Below are 15739 nucleotides of genomic sequence, written 5' to 3' on the forward strand. Positions count from 1 at the left end.
TCATCTTGCTGCCAATCTATTGTTTATCCACTATATTTATCACATTGCTATCAAAGTGAGCTTATTAATAAAATGTGGGATGATATTATTTCTCTCTTTAAATATCAATGGTTCTCTATTGCCCAGTAAACAAAGCCTGTTTCTTAGATGGCATTTAAGTTTTCCCCCAAATGAGCACAATCTGATTTGAACCTACCATTCATTCATTTATGCACTCTTTCAACAAATATTTATCGAATACCTACTATATGACAGGCATAATTCTGGATACAACAGACACAGTAGAGACAAAATCAAAATTCCTCCACATATAGCTGACATTCCAGTGGGAAGTCTGCGACTCTTACTACATCCTTCCATAACATCTAGTCTGGTATAATCTAGGGATAATTGCCATGCAACCCTCTGCTCAAGCTGTTCTTAGTTTTCAATGCTCTTCCCCGCCTGTTAAACATCAAGGTCCAATGCTAAATCATCTATGATTTAATAGTAACTTTCCTTTATGTTTCCTCAGTAATTATTTACATTTATACTATAGTCCAAATTTAATCTATCTTATTTTATACAATTACTTACTTATATATTCATCTCACCTTGCACAAAAACGTCTTGAGAGCAGGAAAGAGATTTTGTTCATCTTTTTACTTCCCATAAGGCTTTGCATATAGTAAGAACTCATTAAATTTATTTGTTGAATGATTGTTGCTGAAACATAAATGCAAGAAAATATATAATGTTATAGAGGGGTTGGGGAAAATTTACTGTTATTGACTGCCTATTAAATAACAAAAGTTATTATCCTAGGTGCTTTTTATAGATTATTTCATTTACTCCATGTAACTTCACCCTTTGGGAAACCAAGGCCAAGGGAAATTTAGTAATTTATGTGGAGGGTCACAGATAGTGGCCAAATCAGAACATGAACCCAGATTGTCCTGACTACAAAACTCAAACCCTTTCTACCTCATTAATATCACTCTGGTTTGTCACTATCAACAATATGAATATAATTTTAATTTAGTGGGCCAGATTCTCCTCTTTTCAGTTTGGTCAATAAGGTTCAATTATAAAAGCTGAGATTTCATGAAAGTTCTTGCACCATGTTTGATTTCATAAAGCAGTAAATGTTTTGTAAATTTGGGTGTTAATCTTTGTTTTATAGGTACATTCCAAAAGTGCATAGCACAACACTGAAATAGCAGAGATTTAGCCATATGTAGTTTTGATAAACACACTAATAAAATTAGAAAATCCAAAACAAACATGAACTTTTCTGAAAAAGAGTACTGCATATTAAGGGAAAAAAAAGTTGTTGGTTTTGTTCTCCCCCCGCCCCACGTTCTCTTATTCCTTAAAACTTTCGGTTTGTACTCCAGTCCTTCTGTAAAAGAGATAAGCCACAATTATATTCTAGCACTAGCTCATTTTTATTAATTTTGATTACTTAACCAGAGTCAATTACTTTATCTGTGAAGGAATATCCCAAAAACTGAATACTGAACCTCCAATAAAAAATTCATCCTTGAACAAAGAGATTAGTATTATCCCCAACAAATTTTTGTACTGTATTAGAATGATTTGAAATAATTAATTTTTAATTTATTAGCTATAAAATTACTTCCTCATTTTGAAAATATTACTCTGCCCTCTGCCTGTATTTAATATGTGGTATCTTTTGGTTTAGGATGTACTGTACATAATGAATTATTAGATTATGTGGATTAATTATTTGAAATAATCACAATCCTATGATGGTTAAATAAATTCTCACTTGCACTTATTTGATGTAAAATACAATATAAAACCAAAATTATCTGATCATATTTTCTAAGAATTATCAATTATAGTTTGTACTGGTGATTATAAACAAAAAACAGGTATTTCTAACATACATTATGTTTGAGGGTGCTTTATTTTAAAAAGACTTGGAAATCAAAGTGGCAATATGAGCAAAAACTACAAAATAAATATGAATAAAAATTCACGTTCACAATAAATATGAATAAAAATTTACTCATTCCCCCCCATTTTCCTCACTCCTGAGTGAAGAAGTATCCCTAGTAAGAAGGCCAAGTTTCTTTGTTCATAAGCTTTAGTTTTCTCATTTGCAAAATGAGGATTTTAAAATCTAATCTTAATGAGGACTGAGATTACATTTATCTCACACAGTGATGGCATATAATCTAGTGTCTGTCACTTACCATTTGAGTGACCTTTGCCAAGTTATTTCACTTCTTTGAACTCTTGATTTACTCATTTGTAAAATGGGTCTAATATAGCTGTCTTGCTTATGTGGGTTTGTTGTGGGGATCAGATAAAATAATGACATGTGAAAATGTTTTTATAAAGTACTAGAAAATGAAACAATAATAATTTTCAAAGTAGCTACCACTAGTACGGTTTTCCGCATCATGCTACATGTTCTCATATTAGCAACAATATTACATGGAAGGGGACTCAAAGTCTTTCCTCTGAATGACTCCCTTCTTACTGCATCAGCTTTCCTAGGGAAATAAGATATAGTTCTACCTTCGTAGTCATCTGAGGTGTAGTAAAGTCATTGGTGGCAAAGGATAGAAATTGCCCCATGGGAGCTCTGACCATTCATAAATAACTGGACAGTTAATGAAATTTTTGCCTCCTCTAGAATGTAAAAAACAATTCTTGAAACATAGTCTTTTAGATGCTACATAAACAACAGATTCCTATAGAGAACTCTTTTCTAAAAATGAAAAACAACTTGTATGTAAATACAAACAAATGACTGTGAATGTTAACTATTCAACAAACTATACTTTTAAAATATAATTTCTGGCTGGCTGTGGTGGCTCACATCTGTAATCCTAGCACTTTGGGAGGCTGAGGCAGGAGGATTCCTTGAGCTTAGGAGTTTGAGACCAGCCTGAGCAAGAGCGAGAGCCTGTCTTTACTAAAAAAATAGAAAATATTAGCCAGGCACAGTGGTATGCATCTGTAGTCCCAGTTACTCAGGGTACTAAGGCAGGAGGATCATTTGAGCCCAAGAGTTTGAGGTTGCTGTGGGCTAGGCTGATGCCACAGCACTCTAGCCTGGGCAACAAAGCAAGACTCTGTCTCAAAAAAAGAAAAAAATATCTATCTATCTATAGATATAGATATATAAATCTCCCTTGAACCAGAAGAACAGTAAGCTAATAGAAGAAACAGAAATAATTGTATAAAGAAAAAAGAAAAATATCAAGAAATTTAAAATTGTGGATGGCTTTTTCTCTATCGTTAACAAATAACTTATTTCCATAACCAATGATACAGTTAAATTGAGAGAAAGGGATACAATATTGTAAAGCTGAATTTTTTCCTTTACTTATTAATTTCAAGATGTTGTATCTAACTCTCTAATAGCTGTCAACTGTATCCTTTGCAAAGTAATGATTTACTAAACAGATGGTTGCCCCCTTAGTAGAAATCTCGAATCTCAAATTCAAAATTATGTTAAGGAAAATGACAAATTATGCACTGTTTTATTATTAAAGCCAGTATTTAAAAAGGCATCATTTAAAACTCACCTCAATGACAGTTGCATGAGTATTCTATGATTCTAGAAAGATTCCTTCTAGAATAGAGGATGTAAAAAAGTTGTCTTTAATTTGGTACAGATGTGGTTTAGTGCATACTTTCTATGTATGTAGAGCAAAATTATCACATACACAATACAAAATCAAATGACTGGAAAGATGTAACAATGTTACAACATTGCTGCACGCTGACACAAGACCTCAAATCATCTAGTCCAAATCCTTGCCTCCCTATTATTTTTATCATACTTGAATTTAACTGAAACCCAGAAAACAATATAATAAATTTTCCCAGGAAGTAAACTCATTGTGCATCCATCTTTTCAAATCAACAAGATTTCAAATGGACGCAAAGCAATTTACCACAACATCCATAAGTTTCTGATCAACATTATGGACAAACGGACAGACTTTGGAGCTCAACTGCCAAGGTTCAAATCCTGCTTCCACCAGATAAGTCCTGTGTAATTTTAGGTAAGTTATTTAACTTCCCTGCCTCTTAATTTGCTCCTAAGTAAAATGATGCTAGTAAAACCACATATGTCACAGAGTTCTTATGAGATCAAACGAGTTAATATTTGTATAGAACTTGGAATACAGTATACATGATATAAATGTTAAATTAATTTAACAGAATTGACAATGATAGCAGTAATGAGATATTTAAAAAAACATTCTGGGAAATTCATTAAACACCTACTATGCCTGATGTCTGGGGAACACAGAATAAATTAATACAATAGATTGGGAAGTTACAATCTTTCTAATCAATTTGGAATAAATGGTCACAGAGCCAAGTTCAAAGGAACGAGCAACAGAAAAACACTAGAGTGCCACATGATTATCTGATAAGTAAAACTAATAAATTCAGTGCCCTAAGATGTATATTAATAAAGACAACTAACAATTGGGAATGTACTTATTTTGAGATCTACACAGACAGTTGCTAAATACAATGCCGCACAACATAAGTTCTGCAGAAAAAAAAAGTAATGTTTTCCTTTATCTCTGCCTGGGAAGTCTGACAAAACCTATGACAGAGAGCCAGTAAAATCTCACTGGCAACATCACAGGGCTTGTGACTGGATCTTACTAACACGAGGACAACGTGGTGGGCTCAGAGAATACCTGAATCTGTGAGGGAAAGAAAGGCTCGCCACCATGACCGCGATTAGGGACCACTCCGGGCGGCCCAGAGGCGAGGCCCAGGGCTTCCCCTCGCGTGCCATCTCCAGCCGACGGTGCGGTTCCTCCCCGGCCCGCGGGGGCACAAGGCAAGCAACGCGAGCAGCCACACGGTCTCCCACGACCCCGCTCCAGAGCACGGGGAACGCCAGGCTGAGGAGGGACTCTGCGTTCTTCAAGGATAACGGTTCCCACGCCGCCTCCCACTATTTCAGGGATGTGCACCCAAGCGCCAGCCGGCCAACACCGACGGAGGGGACCGTCCCCCCCGCGCCGCCCACAGTCCGGGGCTCAGCACAGCGGGGGCCCACCGCCGCCCGCGGGGTCCCGGGCGGAACGTCACTTCCGGCGCGCGTCCGCCCGCGGAGAAACTCCCGGGCCAGAGCCTGGCCGGGGCGCGCGGCTGCCTGGGGCGCGCAAGGAGGGCGGGCCGGGGGAAGGGGGAGTGTCAGGCCGCCGCCGCCGCCGCCGCTGCCAAGGAGTTCGCTGAAACCCTTTCCCCAGACTCGGCTCAGTCTTCCCGCCCGAACTCCGGGCGCCAGCGCCGGGAGCACTCACCGCTCTGACGGGTGCAGAAGCGGGAGTTACCTCAGACTGTGGAGCGGCGGGGACGGCCCCAGTCCCTCTTCCCCTCCCTGACCCCTTCTTGCCATCGCCCCAGTCATGGGGAACGCGGCGACCGCCAAGAAAGGCAGCGAGGTGGAGAGCGGTGAGTCGAAGGCCGGGTCTGGGTACCCGCTGGGCGGGCCGGCGTGGGGCACGGAGCGCCCCTCCGGGTCGAAGCCCCCGAGGCCGCGGGCACAGTCCCGGCCTAGCAGCGGCAGCTGGGATCCGTTCCGGGGGCCTCGGGGATCAGCTGCTTTCCTCCTCCACCCGCGTACCCCCCGCCCCCCCCCAGCTCCGGGTTGAGGGCTGAGCGCTAAGGGCCGGATGGAGAGAGCTTGGGAAGAGCGCCCCCCCCCCATTCCCTTTTTTTACTAGAGCGAGGACGGCACACATTCTGAATCACTTCCCCAAATATGGTACGAGGAAAGAAGTCCTTTGTGCCACACCACCCCTTGTTCCCCCCACCCCGACCCCCTCTTTGGGAGCTACAGGTAGTGCTGTGCATTGAGTTGGCTCTTTTCCCTCCATCACCTGCGTCCAGCCCAACCTTATCAGGAGGTGAGGGGCTGCTAGTCTCGCTCTCCGCAGGTGAGGTTAGTCCAGAGTGGACCACTCTATCTTAGAGATCTTCCCATCTGTTCTGATAATGAGACCACACAGCAACTTTAACCATTAGAGAAAAAAAGCTAGGCTGGTTTGTCTTTTCTGTAGACATTCAAGAATGTGCTACAATGCCTGTAAACTTAAAGGTCATTCGGACTTGAAGTGCTTCCAGAACACGGTTAATTTCTTCTGAGAGCTGAAAGTGTGGGCATTCCACACTTTACACCAAACAGTAAAAAATAATCATGAAAATTGAATTTCTGTATGACTATGTGGTGTGTGTGTATGTGTATATTTGTGAATCAGAATGGTTGTGAAAGGAAAATTGGTTTTCCTTTGTAAAGTTCATATTAGATTTTTATAATTCAGAATGACCACATAACAAATGATGTTTGTTATATCACCAGGAGTATATGACACCTCAGCACTTGAAGTGAGCCTGGTCATTGATTTAGGTTTGTGTAAATAGTATCTTTTAATGTTTCTATGTTTGTAACATAGGCTAATTTTATAATTTAGCATGAAGAAAATAGCCTTTTTTCTGTATAAATAAAGAATTCATTTACAAGGATTTAATCATTCATTTTGTTTTAAAGTACAAAAATGAGATCAGATTATATGGTTTATGTTTCATCAGTAAGGTTTTAGTATTCATTTTCAGGAGCTCCAGAAAAGTTTGAGGAACTGTCATACAAACTATTAAAAAACATACTTTAGTATGTGATATGGAGATTTAAAGAAGCCAATGTAGAGGTAGAATTTATGTAATTTATGTTATCTTTTTTTTTATTGCACCAAGGTAGTAACCAACTGTACAGAAAGTATAAAGAATGCAAAAAATGTAAAGAATTATTTGTACCTGAGTTGTCATTTTCCCTGTTAATTTAAAGGTCTGTTAATTGCATGTGCTAATTAATTGTGTTACAAAAGAGTGTGCTTGGTGATTGATCTATAAGTGAATTTCATTAGCAACTGCTAGCCTGTATAGTGTTTATATTTTAATAATGATAGACTGTTCTGAGACCTACATGCTTCTGTTATTAAGTTGCCAAACCAATTCTGCCCTAGGCAGTGTTAATTTGAAACTGATAGCTCTGAGGTAATTTTGGAATATTTACAGAAAACAGAATGAAAGCTTTAAATGTTTATCTAAACATATTTAAATTATTTCCATGAATAAATTCTTTCCTAAGTTTTAAGTGTTAGTGACAGCATAGTTCTTAAATATGTTAGCCAGCTTTTTATGTAAGTTTATTTATGGAAACTGAAAGTAGTTATAATGGTTTGAAAAACTATTGTGAAATGATAAGAGATAATAGCAAATTATGTGTCATGGGGAAAATTATTTGCAATGTCATGGGTTGATCAATGTTTGTAATTTCATTTGAAGCAATGTTATTAGGTATGTGTTGTTTTTGTACTGTAGTGAAGAAATTGTATTGATACATTTTAAAACTTAATGAAAGAAAAACTTTTACCTTACATACCTGTTCTGTGTATTTTTTTAAAAGAATTACACTTGAAAATATGTCTTTCAAAATTTGAATTTAATTGTTTAAACTTCAGTTGATACATAGAAGCATAAACTTTTAGAAATATAAATGATCTTAGAGATCAGCATGTGCAGTCATTCCATTTCAAAAAGCCTGACCTCTAAGAAGCTGGAGTTGAGATTGTACCATTAGTTAAAACAGGGTAAGGACTAGAATGCCCTGACTCTATTCAGCATCACTAAATAATCAATTAATACATTTATTTTCAAAATATTTACCAAATGTTTTAGTTTCAATTGGAGACCCTATAAATAAAAGCTCAAAAATTTTACTATCTACTGTGAGAGAGAACATGTATGTATAAAACCTAACTGAAAGGCAAAATATAAATGCTGACATTATGTAGAATGAACTTAAAACTCAAAATTGCCAATAGGGAAAATGTTTGATTTTGAAAAGCTGGCTGGAAAATATCAAGTCAATTATTATTTGAGGTTTGGTTAGGACCAAGCCTCACACAGGCAGGTGGTTCTAGATAGAGCTTAGTTCCAAAAATATTCCAGAATAATGAAGGTTGAGCGTAAAGATAATTGAGAAGGGTGTTGATTAGTGTTGACTATCTGGTACATATGTTATACTCTATTGAAACCTGTCCCTCTATTCTTAGAATAAACATTTTCTGTGGTAAGATCTGAAAGCTAGGGAGATTCTGTCTCATCTTCACAGTTTCCATGAGTAACATTAATTTGGATACTTGTTCTACTGTAGTGAATTAGGAGATTGTATTGATGTGTATCAAAACTTAATGAAAAAACAACTCTTAATATTACACACCTAACTGTTCTGTGTATGTTTTAAAATTGCTTTCAAAGATCTTAATATATGCCTTTCATAATTTGAGTATAGTTATTTCAACATCAGCTAATACACAGAAGCATAAACTTTTAGAAATATAAGTTATGATACAATTCTCTGAGGACTTTAAGCTCTTGTAATTCAAGATTGTTTTATTTATCCACTCTCCTACTTTTTACTGTACCCACAGTTACCAACACAAAAAACACATGCCATTTCTTTTAACCCCGGGGGGCATTATTTACTTTATTTTGAAAAATATACCTGCAGGTTGTCTGTGGGGCTTTGTAGTATACATTCATGGCAAAGATGTTGAGGCCTATGGGTGAGAAGTGTTGGTTGAGATTTGGATACAGATTTTCTCATGAATGCAAGTGGTAAAGTCACAATATAGCCTAATGTTTACATAATAATCTTTTAGTGTTTTCCAGAGTCTCTCTGTCTTAGGAACTTGAAGGTGGATAGAAATTAATCAAGAAACAGGTAGACTAGGTTCAACAAAAATGCAAGTTTCTTAACAGCTAACATTTTTTGAGGGCTAAAAGTATTTAGAAATTTGTATTTTACCATGGTTTAGAATAGCTATGTCTAATTGAACTTTCTGTGATGACAGAAATATTCTCCACCTATGCTGTCTAATGTGTTAGCTGGTAGCCACGTGAGTCTGTTGAGCACTTGAAATGTGGCTAGTACCACCAAAGAACTGAATTTTTAACTTACACATGGCTAATTAGTGTTTGGTATATTGGTCAATGCAGGTTTAGAACATACCTGTCTTTGCATGTAATAGATATGCCAGCCCATCTTTCTGTCATCTTGATTATTTGTGGATCCTCATAAGTATGTGTAAATGAACAAAATGCTGGATTTATTTTTTCTCATACTAGAAATAACTTATTTCTTCAGCATTTCCTCTGAATAAGCATTTATAAACTCAGTGATCAAATTATTATAGTGCAGTAATTTGTGGATAATCTGTAAAGTTAAATACAAAGTTAAATTCTTTTGGGGACTGTACTATAATTCAAATTCTGTAGTTTTTAATGCTGATTCTCAGTGAATGTATTTTATTGAAATTTTTTTTGTAGATTTAAATGTTGAGGAATAAATTTAGTGATCTTTTATATCTTATGTCTTTGAATCTTTCAGTTATCAGACTTCTTTTTTAAGGAAAATCAGTAGCAGATATTTGTTCCAATCCAGAGAATGCACGGGTACTTGGGAATAGTCTTCCTTGAGCTTAAAAAAATTTTTTGAAAAAGTCAAAACAGTTATGTAGTTTTGATGACAAAATATGTATAATTTCATCCAATTCCATGATTCTGTGATTCTGTTTGTTCAGAGTACTGTATAAAATTATCTCATGTTCAGGAATCACTTTTCCTATTTTCCTGCTCAGTGTCCTCAACTTAGGATATAGAGAGATTGTTGCCTTTCCTTGCTGACAACAGGATAATTAGAGGCCTGAAAGCCAGCTTAGAAAAGTAAGCCATGGCTAAGTGTCAGAAGCAGCACATGAGAAGATCCTAGGTAAGCCAGGATAGCTATTAAGATCCTGTCAGATAATTGAGAGTTGACCATAATTCATTTTCTATACCACTAAATTAATTTAAAAGACCCAGTTAGTACAATTTATGAAATTGTATATCTAGGTGATAAATATTAGTACACATGTGTGACCAAATTTCCTCAGATGAATAAATCTTAAATTTTAAATGAAAAAAAAAAGTGCTAAATAGAACAATGTGGAATTTATGGGAGGTAAATATACTTAGGTCAGTACCGTATCATTTAGAGTATTTTACTTTTAAAAAATATTCCTTCAAGAATATCCTGTATAGTTCTTTTTTTGTGTTCATTGCTTTATTTATTCATTAATTCATTCAGTACACATAATTGAGCTCCTAATATGTGTGACAGACTCTATGCGTTACCATGGGAATAAAGATTAAATAGGACACAGTACCTGGTCCAGCTGCTTATATTCTTATATTCTAGCCAGGGGAGATAGACATGTCAACAAATAATGAAAAAAAAAAAAAACCTTACAAATCTTTTCATAAAAGTTCAATGGGGGAACCAAGGGAAGAATAGTAATTTCCACTGGAATGGGGAGGGTGAGGTTCAAAAAGGACTTCAAAGAGGGGGTGCCCCCTGAGTTGAGGATTGAAAATGGAAAATGTTTACCAGAGAGACTGTCGGAGGAAGGGTGTTCTGAGTAGAAGGAGCACTGGGTAAGCAAACATGCATAGGAGTGAAACAGCGTGGCATATTCAGGATAAGGAAGTAAGTCATCCATCATAACTAAATAAGAGTATGGGGCTGGTGGTAGGAAGAGGTAAGATCGTATAATGAAATATGAGACTGAAGACATGGACACAGAGCCACAGAATGGAAAGAGTTTGAATTTTATTCTGTAGACATTAGGGAGCTGTTGTAGGCTTTGATGTAAGGGAGAGACATGATAAAATTCGGATTTTAAAGAGATTTCTTTGGTGGCACTGTGAATATAATACACTGTGGAGCAAGTGGATTGCAGACAGGAAGATCAATTAGAAGACTCTTACAGTAATTGGGTGAGGGATTCTGAGAATTTGAACCAAGGCAGTATAGGTAGGGATGGAGAAAAGGATCCAAAATGGGAGAAATTTGAAAAATAAAATGAGCAGAATATATTGTACTGATTGGATGTGGGGAATGACAAAAAGGAAGAATTGGGAATGACACCCAGGTTTTCAGTATTAGTGTCTTGGTGGATGGGTTATAATACCAGTAATGGAGACAAATACAGGGCAGAAGCAGATTTGTGGGGACATATTGATATTGGGGTGCCCGTGGCATTTCTGAGACATGTCTAATTGGTTGTTGTATATGTGGATTGTTTTTTATTCTCCCAGCCATGGTAGGAAAATGACCTTGGATGGTCAAGGGACCTTCTCCACATTTCATCCTCATTTTACACCACTTTTCAAAGCCAGCTGTTTAGAAACTATAGAAGCTATAACATCTGGCGTTACTTGTATAAATTAAGAACTCTCACTACTAAAAATTTAGCCTTTTTGTTTTGAAAATAAAAAAAGCCAAAGCATTGATGAGAACAATGTAACTTTTAAAGGAACAAAGTAATTTAAAGTCATAAAATATTACTTTCGCAATTTAAGTGTGCATCCTGTAAGTTACTGAACTTTGTAGAATTATGTGGAGTAGTGTAAACACCTTGTAAAATATAGTACCATCATATATTATGTACTGAGTAAATACCAGTTTTCTTCCCCTAGAGTCCTTTAAAACAGATATTAAAAAGTTCAGATGTAATTCATAGTAAGAACATGAACTGAGAGTAAAAAAAAATCTAAATTCTGTTTTCTAATACATTCTAATACTTCACTTTGGATAATGCTTTTAATGTCTACAAGTGATAGTATAAAATTGAGAGGTATGGACTAGATGACTCTACGATCTCTTCCAACTTTATAATCCAATGATTCTATTATATTTATTAAAAGGAAAAATGTACACTTGAGAATTAGCAAGATTTGGGGACAAATCATAGAAAGCTCTCACAAATTGTGTGGGCAGAGAAGTGGCAAATGATCCTCAATGTGAGCAAATAAATATAAGGTAATGTATTTAGGGAACATTTTTTATCTGTATTTAAAGAATGATAGTCTCCAAATTATGACCTAAGAAACAAATTTATGAATCACTATACTGATCTTTGAAAATATTTTCATGTTCTACTACGTGAAGGCACCATCTAAATGTTTGTTATTGGGGGAGAATCTTGGAAATAAAACATAAAACATTCTACTCTTATGTAAAACCTTTAGCATAGTATATGTAGTTGTGATGCTTCGTATATAGCAGGACCAGAGAAAGTTTAGATGTGGAGCAGTTAAGAGAATGGGAGGTCTACTGTAAGACAAACTAAAAAAAATAAATAAATAAATAAAATAAAAAATATTTAAAAAAATGAACTCTAATCTAAGAAAAATTAGAGCTACATGATTAAATTGTATAAAATCACACAATATAGATAGAGAAAATCTGAGATTGCTAAGATTGCTCACCTAAACATGAAACACTACGGACTATGCCTCAAAACTTATGAGAACTAGTTTTAGAGCAAATAAAAGTACAGAAAACTTTGATACTAACTGGGCTTAAAGAACAAATGTAAGTAACTGATTAGTCATCATTTATGTTTAAAAGTAAAACATATGTGCTTATAAATTAAGGAAATATTTTTAGCAATTTAAAAATCTAGAGAATTTTAATACTTTAAAAATTTTTTTTTTTTTTGGAAACATAGTCTCCCTATGTTGCCCAGGCTGGACCTGAACTCCTGGGCTCAAGTGATCCTCCTGCATACCTGGGAGTACAGGCACGTGCCACTACAGCTTGCCTTTTTACTCTTTTTATATGCTTTATGACCTCTCCAGTCCCCTACACCTTCCAAAACAATCATCAATATTCATAAGATAGGCCTTTTTCTTGCTAATATTGAGGTTTACTACTATTATGCAAATAACAAATGGTTTCCCCTGATTTGGAAGTGTAGCTTAAATTGCTTTTAGTGTATTTTCATATTTTAATCTGTTATAATTCATCCATTCATTTATTTTTATTTCCTAACTAATGGAATGGCGAATAAAGAGTTGTCTTCATGAAAGATTTAGACAAGTAAAAGCACAATTATGAGAATGTTGTAGGAAGTAGAATATAGATTGTTTTCTCTGGCAATAATTTGGTTTTTTCACTTTTCTGTTGTAATGTAAATTAGATTCAGTAATGCTCTGCATCTATGCAGATGATTTTCTGAATCAAATTTAGGATTTTTTTAAAGAGAGAAATGCACTGGTTGAATTGATGCACTAGCATAATTGAAATTGATTCTGCCTTAGAAAATCCAATATAGATGCCATATCTTTTGTCTGGCCTGCTTTAATAAGTTATAAAGTCCCAGCCTTTATGGCTATAGTTTAATGTTGTATTCACTATTGCTTACTATTCCGAATATATGTTAACTTTTCAGGGACATCTGAAACTTGTTTTCTTGTAAGACAACTGTTGAGTCTAAACCTTTAAGTCTGTGACAAATTTGTGTTCACCATCTGGATTTTGTCCTCAAAAAATTAAAAAAAACTATCCTGAGATATGATTAGTTTAGGGTCTTAGCAAAATGAGTATTCAATTTCTATACCGTATTCTTCCTAAGTAGATGACCATACAGCATCATCAGGCCATTGTCATATATAAGCCACAAACTTGAGAGAACATGTTGATACAGATTTTACTTAGCTTCTTTTACAGGGGCCAGCTATACTGATAATTTAGCTCCTTCAATCTCAGCATGGCTCCCTCATTGGGTAGGAGCCATTAAATGTTAAACTGGGGCAGAATATGAGTTGCAGTAGTCACGAAGTCACTAAATAAGCCATAATTCAACTCATAGTATGACACAGAGGCAAAACATTCATTTATTTGCCATTCACTCATTCAATCTTTCAGTCATTTTTAATCAGTATTTATTGAGTGCCTACTGCGTACCAGGCACTGTGCTAATCTGTAGATGCAAATAAAAATAAAACTTGGTTCATCCCCTTAAATAGGAGGCAGACACTTAGATATTTATGATAAGGTGTATAATGATAAACAGGTGCCTGAGATTGATACTAGGGTGAAAATGCAACATAGGAGTTTTTGTAGGAAGAAGTATAGAATTTCTGAGATCATCTTGGGAAATAGACCGAAACTGACTGAAATAGAAACTTGCTTTGAGTCCATTTTGGAGATGTTTACATCTATAATTGTAGCACTTATACTATATTGCTTTCTGTGATCTGGGAGGGCAGAGACGGTATCTATCTTGTTTAGTGTTTTGATCTTTAGAATGTGGCACAGTTCTTGGCTTATGACATGGTGGAAGCTAAAATCATGGGTAGTTAAGTGGTTCAAAAATTCAAGCCTCTTATAAAAGTGTACAATCCCCTCCCCATTTGGTAGGAACTTTCTCTGTAACGCATTCACTATTTGGGAATCATAATTGGTTTGCTTGATAAGAAGGATACTTCTTTTTTCTCTTTTTAGCACATGTTAGTTTATTTAACATTTATATATCAAAGTTATATCACTTATAAGTGGTAGAAAGAGATTGCTCTCAGGCAGGTAGGAAGACATACTGTATTATGCTCCCAATCTTTTGAAAACTTCATCATTTGAGGCTTAAGTCATCCAAGTATACCACTTTCCCATCCTTGTTGCCACCATTTACCAATCTCTTGCTTACTTCGCATTCATCAAAACCTTTTGCACCAGGCTCACAGTCTTTCGCTATACTCTAAGCTCTACATTCATCCTGGGTAGTTTCAAATTCTATGGTAATGAGCCATCCATCATCATTGCATCTCAGTTCTTTGACCATGTTATCTCCTATCTCCTTTTCACTTCATTTCAGATGTCTAATGTCACCAAGAACCTTGTCACATTCATTAATAACTCAAGAATCACCAGTGTAGATGTGTCATTCTTTGATCACAACATCCTCCTTTTTGCTTGCTTTTAAAGTCTTCCCATTATGATCATTCTTCATGAGAACCTCTCATCCATTCATCTGTCAGCCCTCTCAGTTCTTCAGTTTTCTTCTTAACCATTTTAGATTACCTGGTCCCCAAAATTCTTTGCACTTCTGTCTCTTTATCATATTTCTGACAAATATCTTACTCTGATAAACTCAGCTATCTGCTTTCTTAGTGCTTTCCGTCAAGAGCTAAGGACTGCTAGAGAAAGCCACCCTGAAGGGCACTATAAATTCATTATCATCAACCTCAAATGGGCTGTCAACATGACTTAGCAGTTCTACCACATTTCTCTGATCAACTCTGTCTCCTGTTCTTCACAATTTCTACTTCATTCCTCTCTCTTTATACCTCTGACTTCTCCATTATCTCTCATTCAAAGCAAAGATCTTGCCTCATATTTCACAAGGAAAATAAAAGCTATCAGATGAGGACCCCTTTAACTTCTTCCTGTACACATTCATACCTACTGTATTTTAATTTTATCTTCTTATTCTATTATAATAGAGGAGTTGTCTCTTCTATTTATGTATTGTTACATCACACATCACTTAGTAGCTTAAAACAATGACATTTATTTTGCTTATGAAAATGCAATTTGGGAAGACCTCAGCAAGGACAGCTTGTTCTCTGCTCTATTTGACATCAGCTAGCTCAGCTAAAAAACTGGGAATTGGAATTACCTAAAGACTTGCTAATTCCTGTGTCTCCTTGTTGATGCCAGCTGTAGGTTCTTTGAACATTTGCTGGGACTGTCACCTGTAGCACCTGCATATGACCTCTGCATACGGCTAGGGCCTCCTATAACGTGGTGGCTGAGTTCCAAGAAAGAGGAAGAGAGCCAGGTAGAAGCTGTTTCACCTTT

General features: G+C 36.1%; 1 protein-coding gene and 1 pseudogene across 2 annotated transcripts in view; one reads left to right on the plus strand and one right to left on the minus strand.

Moving 5' to 3' along the window:
• Positions 1 to 4717, minus strand: part of LOC138390302 (large ribosomal subunit protein eL14 pseudogene) — a 28315-nt pseudogene extending 23598 nt beyond the window's left edge.
• A 474-nt stretch (positions 4718 to 5191) lies between these two features.
• Positions 5192 to 15739, plus strand: part of PRKACB (protein kinase cAMP-activated catalytic subunit beta) — a 125522-nt gene continuing 114974 nt past the window's right edge. For both annotated transcript variants that reach the window (XM_069478124.1, XM_069478133.1), the window contains exon 1: positions 5192 to 5448. In XM_069478124.1, the coding sequence (XP_069334225.1) occupies positions 5403 to 5448 (46 nt within the window). In that variant the 5' untranslated portion in view covers positions 5192 to 5402. The remainder of the gene's footprint in view (positions 5449 to 15739) is intronic.

This window comes from Eulemur rufifrons, chromosome 8 (genome assembly GCF_041146395.1).
Source record: "Eulemur rufifrons isolate Redbay chromosome 8, OSU_ERuf_1, whole genome shotgun sequence".
NCBI lineage: Eukaryota > Metazoa > Chordata > Mammalia > Primates > Lemuridae > Eulemur > Eulemur rufifrons.